The sequence below is a fragment of the Hyalella azteca genome, unplaced genomic scaffold (genome assembly GCF_000764305.2).
Source record: "Hyalella azteca isolate HAZT.00-mixed unplaced genomic scaffold, Hazt_2.0.2 contig7622, whole genome shotgun sequence".
In the NCBI taxonomy this organism is placed as follows: Eukaryota; Metazoa; Arthropoda; class Malacostraca; order Amphipoda; family Hyalellidae; genus Hyalella; species Hyalella azteca.
In genome coordinates this window covers 1-15,107 of record NW_025937743.1, presented here as the reverse complement: position 1 = coordinate 15,107, position 15,107 = coordinate 1, and the positions used below count along the sequence as shown (strand labels likewise).

General features: G+C 39.0%; 2 protein-coding genes across 2 annotated transcripts; both read right to left on the bottom strand.

Annotated features, from left to right (window-relative positions):
• Positions 1–1,017: 1,017 nt before the first annotated feature.
• Positions 1,018–4,040, bottom strand: LOC108675812 (integrin beta-PS). The gene is made up of 4 exons (XM_018163841.2): positions 4,020–4,040; positions 3,689–3,817; positions 3,384–3,520; positions 1,018–1,811 (listed from the first exon to the last, which is right to left on the bottom strand). Coding segments are annotated over exons 1-4 (288 nt in total). The 3' UTR covers positions 1,018–1,810.
• A 251-nt stretch (positions 4,041–4,291) lies between these two features.
• On the bottom strand, positions 4,292–5,681 carry LOC108675813 (60S ribosomal protein L34; the record flags this gene model as incomplete). Its single annotated transcript, XM_018163842.2, is given in 2 exon segments — positions 4,292–4,541; positions 5,611–5,681. Coding segments are annotated over 2 exon segments (243 nt in total), but the record flags the coding sequence as incomplete, so codon positions are not given.
• Between the last annotated feature and the right edge of the window lie 9,426 nt (positions 5,682–15,107).

The following is a 15,107-nucleotide window of genomic DNA, read 5'->3' as shown; positions in this document are numbered from 1 at the left end:
GGTTTTTCAATTAGGAAAATTTTTCTTTCAATTGTATGATTAGACTCTATTGCAAACTCTCTAGTCTCTACTAATGTAAAAATTATTTGTTGTTTACGTCTTGAAGTAATTCAGGTCTTCCATACTCCCATATTATACAAAATTCTCTGACAATTTATTAATAAAAAACCCTCAGTTTTTTTCTGATTTTAAGACTTCAGGTGTGAAACAGTCACAGTCACACCTCCCAGCCTGAGCACAACTTGATTTTTCTTCAAAACTTCACCTCAACTGCCTCTTCAGTACATTTAGAATTTTCCTTCATGCTCTCACAAAGAGTTTTTTTTATAAAAAGAAAATAACAAAGGAATTAGGCAATGATAATTTTCATAGGGTGTTCACCATGCTACATTTTAGCAGGTATTGTCCCAGGCCAGGCGATGGCGATGAATGATTTCAGTTCTCCTTTTTTTAGGAATAGGCCTATCACCCCTCCCAGAGGCGCCAGAGCTGTGATGAGGTTCCAAGGAAGTGAAAGGTTCTCCAGATTTGAGCGAAACTCCCTCCTCTGATTGATGTATAGCGAACAGTGCCAAATAAAAACCTCAATTGTGTCTTCTGTGTTGCATGTGGGGCAGATGCTGGAACCTTCCCTCTGTTGTTCAAGTGCAGTTTACTGACAAGATCTATTTGTTTAAAATTTCGAATGGGTTCAAAATAAAAATGTCATTCTTGCCTGCGTAGCAAATGGAAATAAATAATCGCACATAAAAACTCAAAGATACACTCAGGCTCGAGTTTATGTCCTAAGCTATTTCAAACTTCAGTTTCAAAAATATTCAATCGAAGGACCTGTTTTCAAATCTCCTGTAAACAAGTCGCGAAAATACATGTCTCGACGACAGGACGCATAGAGCCTATTCTTCAACGCCGACATCACGCACCCATGGACGAACTGCAAGGCCGACTTGCAGGCGCTCTAACCCACCAGTCAGGCTACGAAGGCGTCGAAATGTCTCAGGACCTGCAGGNCGTTTCCCCGCACCCCCACGTGTCCCGGGACCCAGCAGATGCTTATCGTTTTTCCCGCCTCCATCAGGCGCAAAAACCAGGCCAGGATTTCCAAGATGATAGGATGTTTGCTGTTGTAGGTTCTCAGGGCCTGCACTACACTTTTGGAGTCTATAAATATTGTAAAGTTACGTTCGGGGTGGTCATCTATAAGGGCCAGGGCACAGAGGACGCCAGACAATTCCGCCGTATAAATTGAAGCGTTGGGGCTCAGTCGTCTTGATATTGTTTTTGTGTCGGTCGTAGCCGCACACCCCACTGCGTCGTCCGACTTTGAGCCGTCAGTGTATATATGGGTCGAATTTGTATGCTTTGTAGTTGCGTGGTCAAGGAAAAGGTTTTTCATCGCAGTTGCCTGCAGCTCGGATTTTAGTGGGAGATTTTGATCCGGGCAGAAGGTGCTGATGGGGATTCGCCACGTGGGAATGTCTTCGAACGTGACGGGCATAACCTGCATCTGTTGGGCCTGTGTTGCTGCAAAGAGTGCACCGTAGTCTTCAGATGGCTAAAGTATTATTGTATTTAATTAACTAATTCAAGGCACGCTAGGGTCAGACAGTGATGCTACAAGACATATGCTTCAACAAAGCTAGCAACGTGTGTTCAGGTCGACTCTGCGAACTTGACGTCGGTCCACCAGGCGTGGCGCGCTACCTCCACCGACTGCATGCGGGACGTGACGCTCGCCGAGTTCAGGTTGTTGGTCTTGTCAACGAGAAGCTCCAGTCGCTGGCCACGGCTCGTTAGCTTCTGCAATTTCTCTGAAAATATTGCTTTCAAATAAATAATGAAATAATTGACAAAATAATACCTCTATACTATGTTCTTATAACAAAGACGGACGAAATACTTACGTTTAAAAATGGCCACAGTGAATTTTTAGCGAATTACATTGCAATAGAAATTCGCGAAATATGGAGAATCGCAAACATAACTCCATATTACTTCGCTATTCCACTCTTTGTACATTAATTTTAAGAACTAAATGAGTGAGTAAAAGTGACTGGGCGGGAAAGAATGAGTGAGGTAGGAACGGGTGACTGAGGCGGGAAAGGGAGAAAGAGGCAGAGAAGGGTGACTGAGGCAGAGAAGGGTGACTGAGGCATAGAAGGGTGACTGAGGCATAGAAGGGTGACTGAGGCATAGAAGGGTGACTGAGGCAGAGAAGGGTGACTGAGGCAGAGAAGGGTGACTGAGGCAGAGAAGGGTGACTGAGGCAGAGAAGGGTGACTGAGGCACAGAAGGGTGACTGAGGCAAAGAAAGGTGACTGAAGCAAGGAAGGGTGAGTGAGACAACGTAGGGTGACTGAGGCAAGGAAGGGTGACCGATACAAGGAAGAGTGACCGAGACAAGGAAGGGTGACCGAAGCAAGGAAGGGTGACCGAAGCAAGAAAGTGTGACTAATGCAAGGAAGGGTGACTAAGGCAGAGCAGGAGTATGTGAGGCAGAGCAGGATAAGTGAGACAGGGCAGACTAAAAGACAAAAGAGAAGTGTTAGGCATACCTCACCACTGTAGGGTGGTTGAGGCTAAGTAGATTGAGTGCAGCAAGATAGGGTGAGTGAGGCTAGGTAGGGTGAGTGAGGAAAAGTAAGATGAGTGAGGCAAGGTAGGATGAGTGAGGAAAGGTAAGATGAGTGAGGCAAGGTTGGGTGAGAGCAGCAAAGCACGGTGAGTGAGGCAAGGTAGGGTGAGTGAGGCAAGGTAGGGTGAGTGAGGCAAGGTAGGGTGAGAGAGGCAAGGTAGGGTGAGTGAGGCAAGGTAGGGTGAGTGAGGCAAGGTAGGATGAGTGAGGCAAGGTAGGATGAGTGAGGCAAGGTAGGAGGAGTGAGGCAAGGTAGAGTTAGTGTGGCAAGATAGGGTAAGTGAAACAAGGTAGGGTGAGTGAGAAATTGTAGGGTGAGTGAGGAAAGGTAGGGTGAGTGAGGAAAGGTATGATGAGTGAGGCAAGGTAGGATGAGCGAGGGAAGGTAAGATGAGTGAGGCAAAGCAGGGTGAATGAGGCAAGGTAGGGCGAGTGAGGCAGAGCAGAGTGAGTGAGGCAAAGCAGGGTGAGTGAGGCAAGTTATGGCGAGTGAGGCAAGGCAGGGCGAGTGAGGCAAGGTAGGGTGAGTGAGGCAAGGTAGGGCGAGTGAGGCAAGGTAGGGTGATGAGGCAATGTAGGGCGAGTGAGGCAAGGTAGGGTGACTGAGCCAAGGAAGGGTGACCGAGACAAGGAAGGGTGACCGAAGCAAGAAAGTGTAACTAATGCAAGGAAGGCTGACTGAGGCAGAGCAGGATAAGTGAGACAGGGCAGACTAAGAGACAAAAGAGAAGTGTTAGGCATACCTCACCACGTGTCCACGTCGTTAACACTCGAAGAGATAAGAAGCTCGACGGCCAGCGCCACGAGGCTCATCTTGATCACCTGCCGCCACAGCGCGGGGTCGGTCGGGCACCTGTCCAGTGTCACCTCCGCGCAGAACTCAACCTGTTAATGGGAGTACATTTAGTACAGTCATTCCTTGGTAGATATTGTCTAGCATACAAGCTCCACCACACACGAGTTATCTGACGACATCTCGCCGATGTTCCAACAACAAGAAATGCTCAAGAAACAATTGTCATATATATAATGAGGGCAGCCTCAGGGCAGTACCTGATCGCCGACGTGTAGGTCATCACACACGGACGTCTCTACTTCGGGGCCGCCCTTGCAACGCGAGAAGTAGCGGATGTGCACAGGTGCTGTTGCGTTGTCCTTCAGCTCCACTATGGTAGCAGCTTTCTACAAAGTAACCATCAATGTGTAAGATGAGTGAGGCAAAGCAGGGTGAATGAGGCAAGGTAGGGCGAGTGAGGCAGAGCAGAGTGAGTGAGGCAAAGCAGGGTGAGTGAGGCAAGGTAGGGCGAGTGAGGCAAGGCAGGGCGAGTGAGGCAAGGTAGGGTGAGTGAGGCAAGGATGGGTGACCGAGGCAAAGAAGAATGACTGAGGCAAGGAAGGGTTGCATTTCAGGCATCAACAATGCTGAGCAATTTACAGATTTATGCAGAATTTACTGGTATGAAGATTGACATACACATTCATTCTGAATAAATGTAGCTATGTATTATACACCACAACTAATACAATGTTGAAATAATCAATAGTTATAAATGGAGAACTGGCAGAACCTACAACACATGACCATACTCCAATAAATTAAAAACTAACATCTTCCAGTTAACGATAAGAAACTCGATCACCTGTTACATAAGCAGCAGCTTCTGTTAACTTTCTAGCACACAACAGCTCGTTCACATGTGTACTCACTATTTGCACTTGTGTAAATAAGAAGTACTAACCACCATGGGCTCTGTTGACAGTCTTGAGTCGCTTGCTCATGCGGTACAGCTCACAGGGACGGGCAGGCTTGATGCCACGCAGGACTCGCTTACAACCAGCACAGTGAAAGGCCTTGACAGGCTTCGTCGCATGCTGATATGTGAGACAGCCTCCCGAAGTGCAGACACTGCAAACAGTAATGTATGTTAACATCAATAGGTTCTCACTTCAGGCATCAACAATACTGAACATATGTTACCTAACAGCTCAAAAATTGATGACATTACATCTATATAAGAAAGTCAGCAAAATTACAACAAGACTTCACGCGATGATACTGACTGGTATCTCTATCATCCTAGGCAGCTGATATTAACTTTTTAAAACCTCCTTACAAAAGTCATAATAAAGTTTTACACATACAAAAAGCATAAAGATACAAAAAGTTCTTAATGTGTTCTATAACCTTTCCTGAACAACATCATGGTAATTTATAATCTTTGCTTGTTACCTCCTTGTTATATCATACAAAAAATCATCCCTTCCCAATTCCCTGGTTCAGAGAGTGGCTAAATATTCTAAGATCTATCACAACAGATCAGCATCAAAATATATCTCCAGGAGATCTTACCGACGGTCATCTTATTATATACATATTTTATTTACATTATTCTCTGACAACAAATCTTGGAGGTTAGAGCAGTTCTGGTAAGAAATCATTAATAATACTGGTAAAACTTAGAGCCTAATTTCCTAATCTTGCCAATAAAATTGCCAGACTCTGCATAGCAGCTTACAAAGTTTAAGAAAAAATTGTATTAAGATAAAATTAAAGCCATTGCTCAATTTTTTAGGCTTTCACGAGACATGCTTGCATCTATTTCAACTGGTTTTTATAACTTGCATTCAATTTTTTCCCATAAAACATAGGAAAAAATGTAGGAAAACAAAAAAAGCCAAGACAAAACATAGCAGCAAACCACAGATTCTTAACATTGGTTCATTTTTAACATGCTTCTCTACTCAAGATATAATGCAATATCTTACGTTTATAATGCTGACATAGCAATATCCATGATGGTCCTTTGCTGATCAACTTATAAGACTCAAAATTGATCTTGAGGGAGAGTCTAAAAAAACTCTGCTTTATCACTATACAACTAGGGCTCTTCAGCCATTTTTGGAGCTGCAAAATTTCTGCAAAATTAATAAGCTCCTATCTATTTGTAAACACAAATGCATGATCAAGATCTTACATGATTTGTGGGTCAAAGCAGCCTCCAGTGGACAAACAAAAGAACCCCCTCCGCAACTGACGTCCATAATCCTGTAACAAATTATTAAACAATATTTAATTTGCTTCCACATAGTAATGTTTGATGATGCTCTGCATTGAACAAAGAAAACATTTGGCAAAATATATGATTATCACAGAGAAACCAAGATGAGCAGCTTTAGAGGAACAACTAATCAGAAATTATTTTTTTACTATCATAGGAAGAAAATCAACAAATCACTAAATACTAAAAATAGAAAGCTGCAAAATCACTGTTGATTAGAAAACTCAAATTACCCATTATATTTATAATATAAAATATAAAAATTTATAATCGTTTTTATAATAATAGTGTATTATTCCTCAACTTACCTTATGCTATCATAACAGTGCAGCATGGAGCAGACGCAATGTGCATAACTTTGTAGTGCAGGTAACAAGAGTAATGGTGAATGGATGATTTCTCGATGGCAATACCTTCTTTTGTAAAAAATTTCTTCAAACTTGACGTCTCAAACTTCCAAATTTTTCAAGGTCAAGGCTTGGTTGAAACAATAATGGTTCAAGAATCCATAGACAAATCACTCAAAATGGGCCAAGATGTACAAGACATTTTTGTCACACACCATCTTCCTTCATTTCATGATGCTTCTAAAAGACTACTTCTGCTGCTATTCAAGTCTTCTTTTCTTGTTACAACTCCTTATTTTGACATCCTCAGACAACTGTCTTTGACTTTTTCTTTGGGACATGGTGACCATTTTCTTATTAATTTATTGCAATTACATTTACATACATTTCTTGAGTACCTACATTTCTTTGAATACATATATGCATTTACATTGCATACATTTCTTGAAATTAAAAAGGTTTTTACTATGCAATGCATAGTAATACAATACAAAAAATCCTCCAAAAGAAGACCTGCTCCAGCTCAACTAGAGCTTTTCTTTGAAATTACTTCAAAATGAACAAAAATAATCCCTCCATCTCTTCTTCTTCCTATTCTTGCTCCCTTTCTCCCTCATTTCCTACAGCGTTTTGCGCTGCAACTCTCCCAACTGGCGGTGCAGGGGGAAGATCAATACGCTTTCTGTATAGTGGTGCATGATCCAATATATTTCTTGGACGCACCGATGCTAAATGTAACTTGACACTTCCTGATGGTGCTCCGTCGGCTTCGTATCTTCTTTTATACCATCCGCTAACTCGCCATACTTCATGATTTTCTTCATAATAATGAAGTACATCATCTACTGCTTCACAGAACTCAAATACATCAAATTCATCCAACTGCAAAATGAAAAATCTGTGTAAATTCACTTCATAATAATAAAACAATAATAAAAATTGAACTATAATCTCATTCATAAAACCTAACATTAGGATGCTAAAAATGAAATAAAATTGTGCCAATTCAATTGATAGCTTTGCACTTTATGCATTCTTAGGCAAATGTTGAATCCTAGGAATAAATAATTCACTACAAAACAAAAAATTCAACACGTACAACAAAAAACAAATCCTGTTATAAAAATTATATCAAACACATAGCACAGACTTACTTTAAGAGTATCTTCATGGACGAAGTACCTGGTGACCGACTCGCTCACGAATTGGATATACTGGTCTTCCGAAATTTTCTTTAATTCATCAATTTCATAATACCCATGCATTGCCCAGTTTTGCCGGCAACCGCCCCCAAATGCTTGGCATTGTGCAACAGGCTCTATGTGCTGTGAGTCGCAGAGCCGACTGGGGCAGCCTTTTATGGCACTGGGCCGTTCAATCTTGATGCGACATTCAACGGTGAATGTGCGGACGTGATTTAAATCTTCTAAGGCCGGCATCATTATAGTAGGATTACCTACTTCTCGTAGGGTTACAAGTGGCACGGGCTTACTGATGCACTCCACTGTTTTAATGCCATGTATCTCTCCACTTATAGTCGGCTGATAGAGGGCAACATAACTTCCAATAAAGATGTCTTTATAGCACCAAAAGAGATTATTTGAATCTCTCTGGGTCTTGCACAACATGTAGAAACTTCCACCGCCCACTATCTCCCTGTGCATAGATTATAAAGACTGATTTAAAATAGACATTACCAAAAAAGAAAACATTTGAAAAGAATATTATAGTAATTCAGATAGGTAATTCAGATCAACAAGATATATATATATATATATATGTTTATAACAGTGAAGTAAGGTTCTTACCGAAACAGCACGAGACGGTCATAATGTCCTACAGACCCTTTACTATGAATGAGTTTTTTGCTCCCCTCTCCCTTCTTCTGCTTCTTCAATGAAAGGAGTTCAGCGAATAATACAATATTACGCTGTAACTTCACATCTTCCAGCTTGCAGTAGGCTACGCGATCACCTGTCACAAACTGTACAGCTTCCAAATACTGTTTATCTGCTATCAGTTTGTTAATATGAGTCGTCATAGCTATTCTTCAAATCTACTTCTGTAAATAGAAAATATGTCACGAGATCACAACTTAAAGTACCAGCCCCCAAACAAGTAAGCAAGAGGTATTTGTGATTTCAATGCTCAATATTTTTCAAGGTTATATTGACCAGTCGTGGCAGAACAATGCAACACTTCTGCAGCATCCCAACACTTGGGTTGGATTGAAGGGCCATGGCGCATATTTCCACAGCTGCTGAGGGTACAAATAAGCATTGTGGAAGCAAATGTAAATTTTTCATCCATGCATCCTAAATTAAATGACAATAATTGGTTTTGGTCAATATTTTATGAACCTCCTTTATATATGGAAATGTGCCTACTATTTCAGAAACAGTTCTTGAATACACTAATGAAAACTCAAATTCTGTTGTTGCCGGGAGGCATCTACCCATACTTTTCACCCAACCACCTGCTCTCTATATATGAATTATTGTTGAATTAATGTTTTCTTATTGATTAATTATTGTTGTATGTATGTTTTTTTATATTATTTTCAACCTGTAAATTAATTCTATTTATTGCAACTTGGTCAATTATTGTGATAACGATTGGAGAACCATGCAAGTGCAGTTACTGATCCCTAAATTGATGAGTCTCTAAGTGGAACTGCCACAAGTTGTTGGTGAGTTTAGTTAGGTTTGATCCTTTTAATCACAAAGATCTTTTGTAGGTGTCTTATAATTTTACTACCTCCTTATCTGATTAACTAGCTTTGTTTGTGCTTTACTTTTCATCCAATGTTTATAGCATTTCTTATGTCAACTGTCATTTGCTTGCAATTTATTCTTGAATGCTTTGATTTTGCGTATTTATCTTAAAAACTTCACAACTATTACCAATTACTTGAGCGGTTTATCCTGGTTCTGGTTTTAGCTTATCTTTACAAATGTTTTACTGATTTCACCCCCAATATTATGTTTGTCTGTTTTGTTTTTCATATTTCTTGCTTGCTGCACGCAACCAGCTTGCCATCAATTAAGAATCTATTTTAAGTATTTATTGTATCAGTTTTAACATTCAATTTCCCTTCAAGCTAAGTATTATTATCTAGTTGGACAGGTTATTGATTTTTGTTCTCTTTATTTTTCAGTTCATCAATGATGGAATATGTGTCACCCTGTCCATGCTCCCTTTCCCTATCCCTAATCATAGCTCATAACCCTGAAGCGCAGTTAAACTTGTCCGCTCCTTACACTGTACCATAACCACTTAATAATTTAGCTATTCCATTGTACATTGTTTTCACTGTATTTCTATTTCAATTTATAATATAAGACACCAGTCTTTCATTTGCCTTTTGCCTTACTAGATAGAAGGGTTGTTGCCAAACCAAATTCAAAGTAGGTAACACAATTACCTCACCTGCAACGTGAGATATCCACCCGGCAACACTGTAATCAAAGGAGCCTTTGAAATGACAAAATTGTTAAATTTTAATTTTTAGCATTTTGAGTGATATCATCAATCATAGGAGCTGTAAGAAAAAATTCGTTGTTTCTGATGTTGAAAAAGATAGAAGATATGGAATTAATGGCTCAAAGAAATGGAATCATGTCTGTCAAATCCATAAAACCACGGCTCCAAAAATTCATTTACGGCTTGCCAAGTAGATATATTCCATGCCTGTTGTAACCTGAAGTACATTTTCATTCAAGTATCCCATATGAGATAATAAATAACTATACAATCCTATTTTAAAACTTGAGGAAACCTGATGATAATTATATCATTCATTAACAGCGAACCATTTGAAATTTCTCTCAATGCTTTCTTTAAAACTATAAATTCAAGTGTTTACAGACAAATTTGATATGGACAAGATTGGAATTTTCCAATTTTTTTTTTTGAATCTTGCAGCTCAAACGTGATGAATTTTCAATACATTTGGAATCTCGGGGCCTGAATTTTTGCTAATGATTAAATTGGAGGTAATTCAACAGGATTGGAACTTTCCTATTTGTTTCTGTAATCTTGCGGCTCTAATGTCACAAATTTTTAATACATTTAGAATCTTGCAGCCTGATCATGCACTTTTTATAAATTAAATAGTAGGTAATTCAACATGATTGGAATTTTCCTACTTATTTCTTAAATCTTGCGGCTCAAACGTGATGAAATTTCAATACATTTCTAGTGGCCTGAGCCCTGATGATGCACTTTTGCTCACAATTACATTGGAGGTAATTTTAACAGGATTGGAATTTTCTGAGAAGCAACTGATTAAGATTTGTTTGACGTCAGTGGTGGTAGTATGGTTATTATAGGCTATACTGAGTATAGGACATTTGCTTTCATATAATGGTCAGTTTCTGTGTCTGTGTGGCTGCAATGAATTACCTCCTATTTAATTTAAGTGCATGATCAGGCTGCAAGATTCTAAATGTATTAAAAATTTGTCACATTTGAGCCGCAAGATTACAGAAACAAATAGGGCTAGAAATGTTCCAATCCTGTTGAATTACCACCTAGCTTTTTAATTTTTCAAAAGTGCATGATCAGGCTGCAAGATTATAAATGTATTAAAAATTTGTCACATTTGAGCCGCATGATTACAGAAACAAATAGGAAAGTTCCAATCCTGTTGAATTACCTCCAATTTGATCATTAGCAAAATTCAGGCCCCGAGATTCCAAATGTATTGAAAATTCATCACGTTTGAGCTGCAAGTGCAAGATTTCAAAAACAAATTGGAAAATTCCAATCTTGTCCATATCAAAATTGCCTGCAAACACTTGAATTTTTAGTTTTAAAGAAAGCATTGAGATAAATTTCAAATGGTTCGCTGTGATTCTGTGAATGAATTATATAATTATCATAAGGTTTTCTCAAATTTTAAAATGGGATTGTATAGTTAGCTATTTATTATCTCATATAGGATACTTAAATGAAAATGTATTTCAGGACTTCAGGTTACCTACTCAGGTAGCCTAATTATCTGAGCAATTTTTCTAATAAATATAATGTAACTTTCAAATAGTCACTGCCTCACTGGGGTTGGTCACTGGGAAGCCTGACCCTGAAATGTCTTTTGTCAGAGTCACCACGCATCCACGCCCCAATTACAAATCTGGAATTGTCATGTACCTATCATATAAATGATAGGTTGCTTCAACTAGAATCATTGCATCAGATATTCAGAAATATGTCAATATTTTTGGGGCAATTGAAATGGAGGTAAATGTAACGATATGTAGCAAAGAGTAAATAACAATTAATTAATTTAAGGCAATAAATTATTTACTAAAATATTAACATACTGATTTTTACTGTATTCAACCGTATCAATTTGTTATTTCACAGCAATCCATTTGTAATTTCACTGCTTTTTTCATAACTATAAATGTGCAAACCTCAAGCCATCGAGGTGCAACTCTCACGAGGACAAAATTTTCATGAACAAATTTCATAGTAAACAGATTAAAATAAAAAGATAACATTGAATATTCTAAGAATATCATTTTCATCCGTTCCAATATCAAGAACCATATAAGAGACACACTACATATGAAAATGTTGCCAGATATTGAAAATTCAGTTTAAAATCACCAAGTCAATTAATACACACTTTAAGTTGATCATTATCTATGAACGCAACACGTAGCAAATTTCATATTCGAAAACTATTCAAACGAAATGTATCAATTATAATTCCAATTTTTCAAACATTATTATAGCGTATTTGAATATTTCCTCTTATATAAAAACCCCTCAGGGGGGACTTCTGACGGGTGTCTGTGCTCGTCAGAAGTCCTATGGGATTTCGCGCTCCTAGGGGGATTGTCCCTGAGCGCCCCACCGCTGAGCGCGCGGTGTCTGACTCCAGGTCTCAGTTGTGGGGTTAAGTTATTTTGTAGGTAGGATTCCTTACATTTCCCTTCTCTGTCTCTCTCGTGCGGGCGGCCGACGTCCCGTGTAAGCGTTGAATAATTGAATCCTTCCACCTCTATGGTGATGTTCATCTTGACTTTCGGTGCGAGATAGCTAAATAGCTGAAGCGCTAGTAAACATTTGGCCAGTAAACTAACTAACTAACTCTTATATAAAAAAACTATCCTTTCTATTTCTTCTTATATGTCTCTCCTAAAAATCCTTCGAATATTTAAATAATAGATAATAATAGATATAAATTCACTATTGACCACTCAAACAAACTTATCATTATAAAATAGTGAAACGAAAATTGTAGTTATAGTTTTAAATTACATACTCATTCCACGGAAGAATGTGAAAAAGTGGACTTTTAGTTGATGTCGAGGAGAGTATTCTACTGAATGATACACCGTACCTGCAGCACAGGCCCTCAATGTTGCTGCGATAGTTACTTCATCACTTTGATGGTAGGAATAATATTGAACAAAACTGCTCATACCGAAATGATGCTGCTCCTCAAGCGTGCTCTACAGAAGGGGCTAGCTGCTACACGGGCCTCCAGGTTGTGGCAAGAGCTCCTTCATCACGGCCCCTGGCAAGCCGCCTGCAGTTGTCTGTGTTGAACTTGAGAGAGCGCGGCCTCACTGACGACCGCCTCAACTACCTGCTCGCTGTGGCTCCTGAGGTGATGCCGGCACTCTTTAGGTTGTACTGATAATTTAGAACTAGTTGTAAGTCTTTAGTTCACCTTATGAGCATCTATTGAAAAAAATCTATGTTGTGTGATGAACTTGAGCTCATTTAAATTCACATTCTGAGAATCAATTAAATGATCAACTATCTTGTGTGATGAAGTAGAGTGACTGTTGTTGGCTTGGCTAGCTAACCAACACAGTTTTTCGTGATACAGTTCCATTAAACCTTCTTTAAACGAGCGTCTGAACGTGACTGTTACAAAGACGCTGCCTTCGTCAGCAGGGAAGATAGTGAAAATGGAGAGCAGGAGATAATATCTAAGAAATTTTGAACTATCACACATACCATCAGTCCTGCTTGCTTCTGAAATATATTAGCAGCTTCTAAATGTTCAGATAATTCATTGTCACGAGTAGTACTTAAGACTCGGTCATGAACAAGGACCTCTTTGTAGGGCACGCCTGACCACAAAATGCGTTAGTGCCCAATTTTACTTGCCATCTTCTCATCGTTTTCATCACGATTGTAATACTTTTGTATTGGAACATAAACATTTCGCATTCTTTGCATATTTTCTTTTATCATAATCTTCATTAGCTCTTTTAATTTCAAGTTCAATATCAATCGTAATCTGAAAACGAAGTAATTAATAAATCCAATATCAGTGTGAACACATAGAAACTCAAAGATACATTCGGGCTCAAGTTTAAGTCTAAAGCTATTTCAAACTACCGTCAGTAACGGTCAGTTTCAAAAATATTCAATCGAAGGACCTGTTTTTAAATCTCCTGTAAACAAGTCACGAAAATACATGTCTCGACGACAGGCCGCATAGAGCCTATTCTTCAACGCCGACATCACGCACCCATGGACGAACTGCAAGGCCGACTTGCAGGCGCTCTAACCCACCAGTCAGGCTACGAAGGCGTCGAAATGTCTCAGGACCTGCAGGAGCGGCGGCGTTGTCAACCATGTCGCTCACGCGGCGTAAACAATCACAGGCTGCCTCGCGTAAAACGTCTCATGCAAACAAGGTTTCCCAGTTGTTCTCTATGCATCCCCAAACACATAAAATCTAATGTCAGTCCTATGCTTCAAATAGCTCCGGTACGTCGACACTCACATCTAAAGTTGACTTCAACTCTGACAGTTTCATAGACGCACGAAAGAAATCAATGGGTGAGCATTGAATGATTAATATGGCTGCAAGAATACTGAACTGTTTGCTTTAAATATGACGATTCATTACTTTCCAGATCCTGGTAATGTAGGTGACACGAGTGATATTCTTCAGTCAGTAAATAATCCCACTGTTCTACTACACGTCTTCACCTAAGCTTCATTTAATACTTATATTCACTGCTTCAATACCTGCTCTTAGTCTCTAACTTCGGCATTCAGAGCTCAAGATGCCAGAGGACGATTACTGGCTTGCCTCAGACAAGAAATCCGGCATGAGCAGCTACAGCTTCGCACATAGCCTCTATACTGGACATGAGGTATGTATCAAGAAGTATACAACACCGTCACCATACACCAAACGCCTAATTAATTGATAATTTAGACATGAACAATGAAATGTACAAACATGGAATTGAACTTTATTAACTAATAAAAAACGGGCATTTGCTCGATTCCTGAATCAAAACACAAAACGGGACAATTTTATCGTCCTGAAAAATAATACTACACATTTTTTTTGTGATGTAAGTAAAATTACCAGGTAAATGTTCGTAAAGCGATAAAAAAAATATTTGATCTCCAAAAACTAATGGCGAAGAATGACTTAGCGCGATGATGGCATACAATAGAATTGGCATACAATTTCAGGTATGTAACAGTTACTTACAATACAAAAACATGATACAAATTATCATTCAAACGTCGATTGCTTCGAACGTCGTTTCAGATCTCGTTCGCACAAACACATTAGTTCAAAATTCTAGCATAACGCATCGAAAAGACATGTCAATCGCATTAGAAATTCTACTGAATAATATATTTTGATTCAATTGATTATCATCAATTTACCCGGTATCAATCCCCGACACAACGCCGTCGTGAAGCCTCAAAGAAATAATTTTCGTCCGATGGAATTTATCACAAACTGAAAGAATGAAGCCTATGATTGGGCAAAGCCTCGGACATTCATTGTTTTTCAAAAATGTCTAGTTACTCATTTATGCCAATCTTTGAATTAACATCACAATAAATGAAAGCACCATTAATAAATAGCAGAATAAAGCCAATACCATTATTGATGTGGCAGACGCAAGTTAACACCAAAACTCGGTTACAACAAATGATATGAGTGAATCAATAGAAAATAATAGAGTAAAAGTAAATTACGTCAATGCTAAGGAGATACCAGTAAATTACCTCACAGGTAAATTAATAAAGAAATATATATAAACAATGAAGAATTTGTGGACT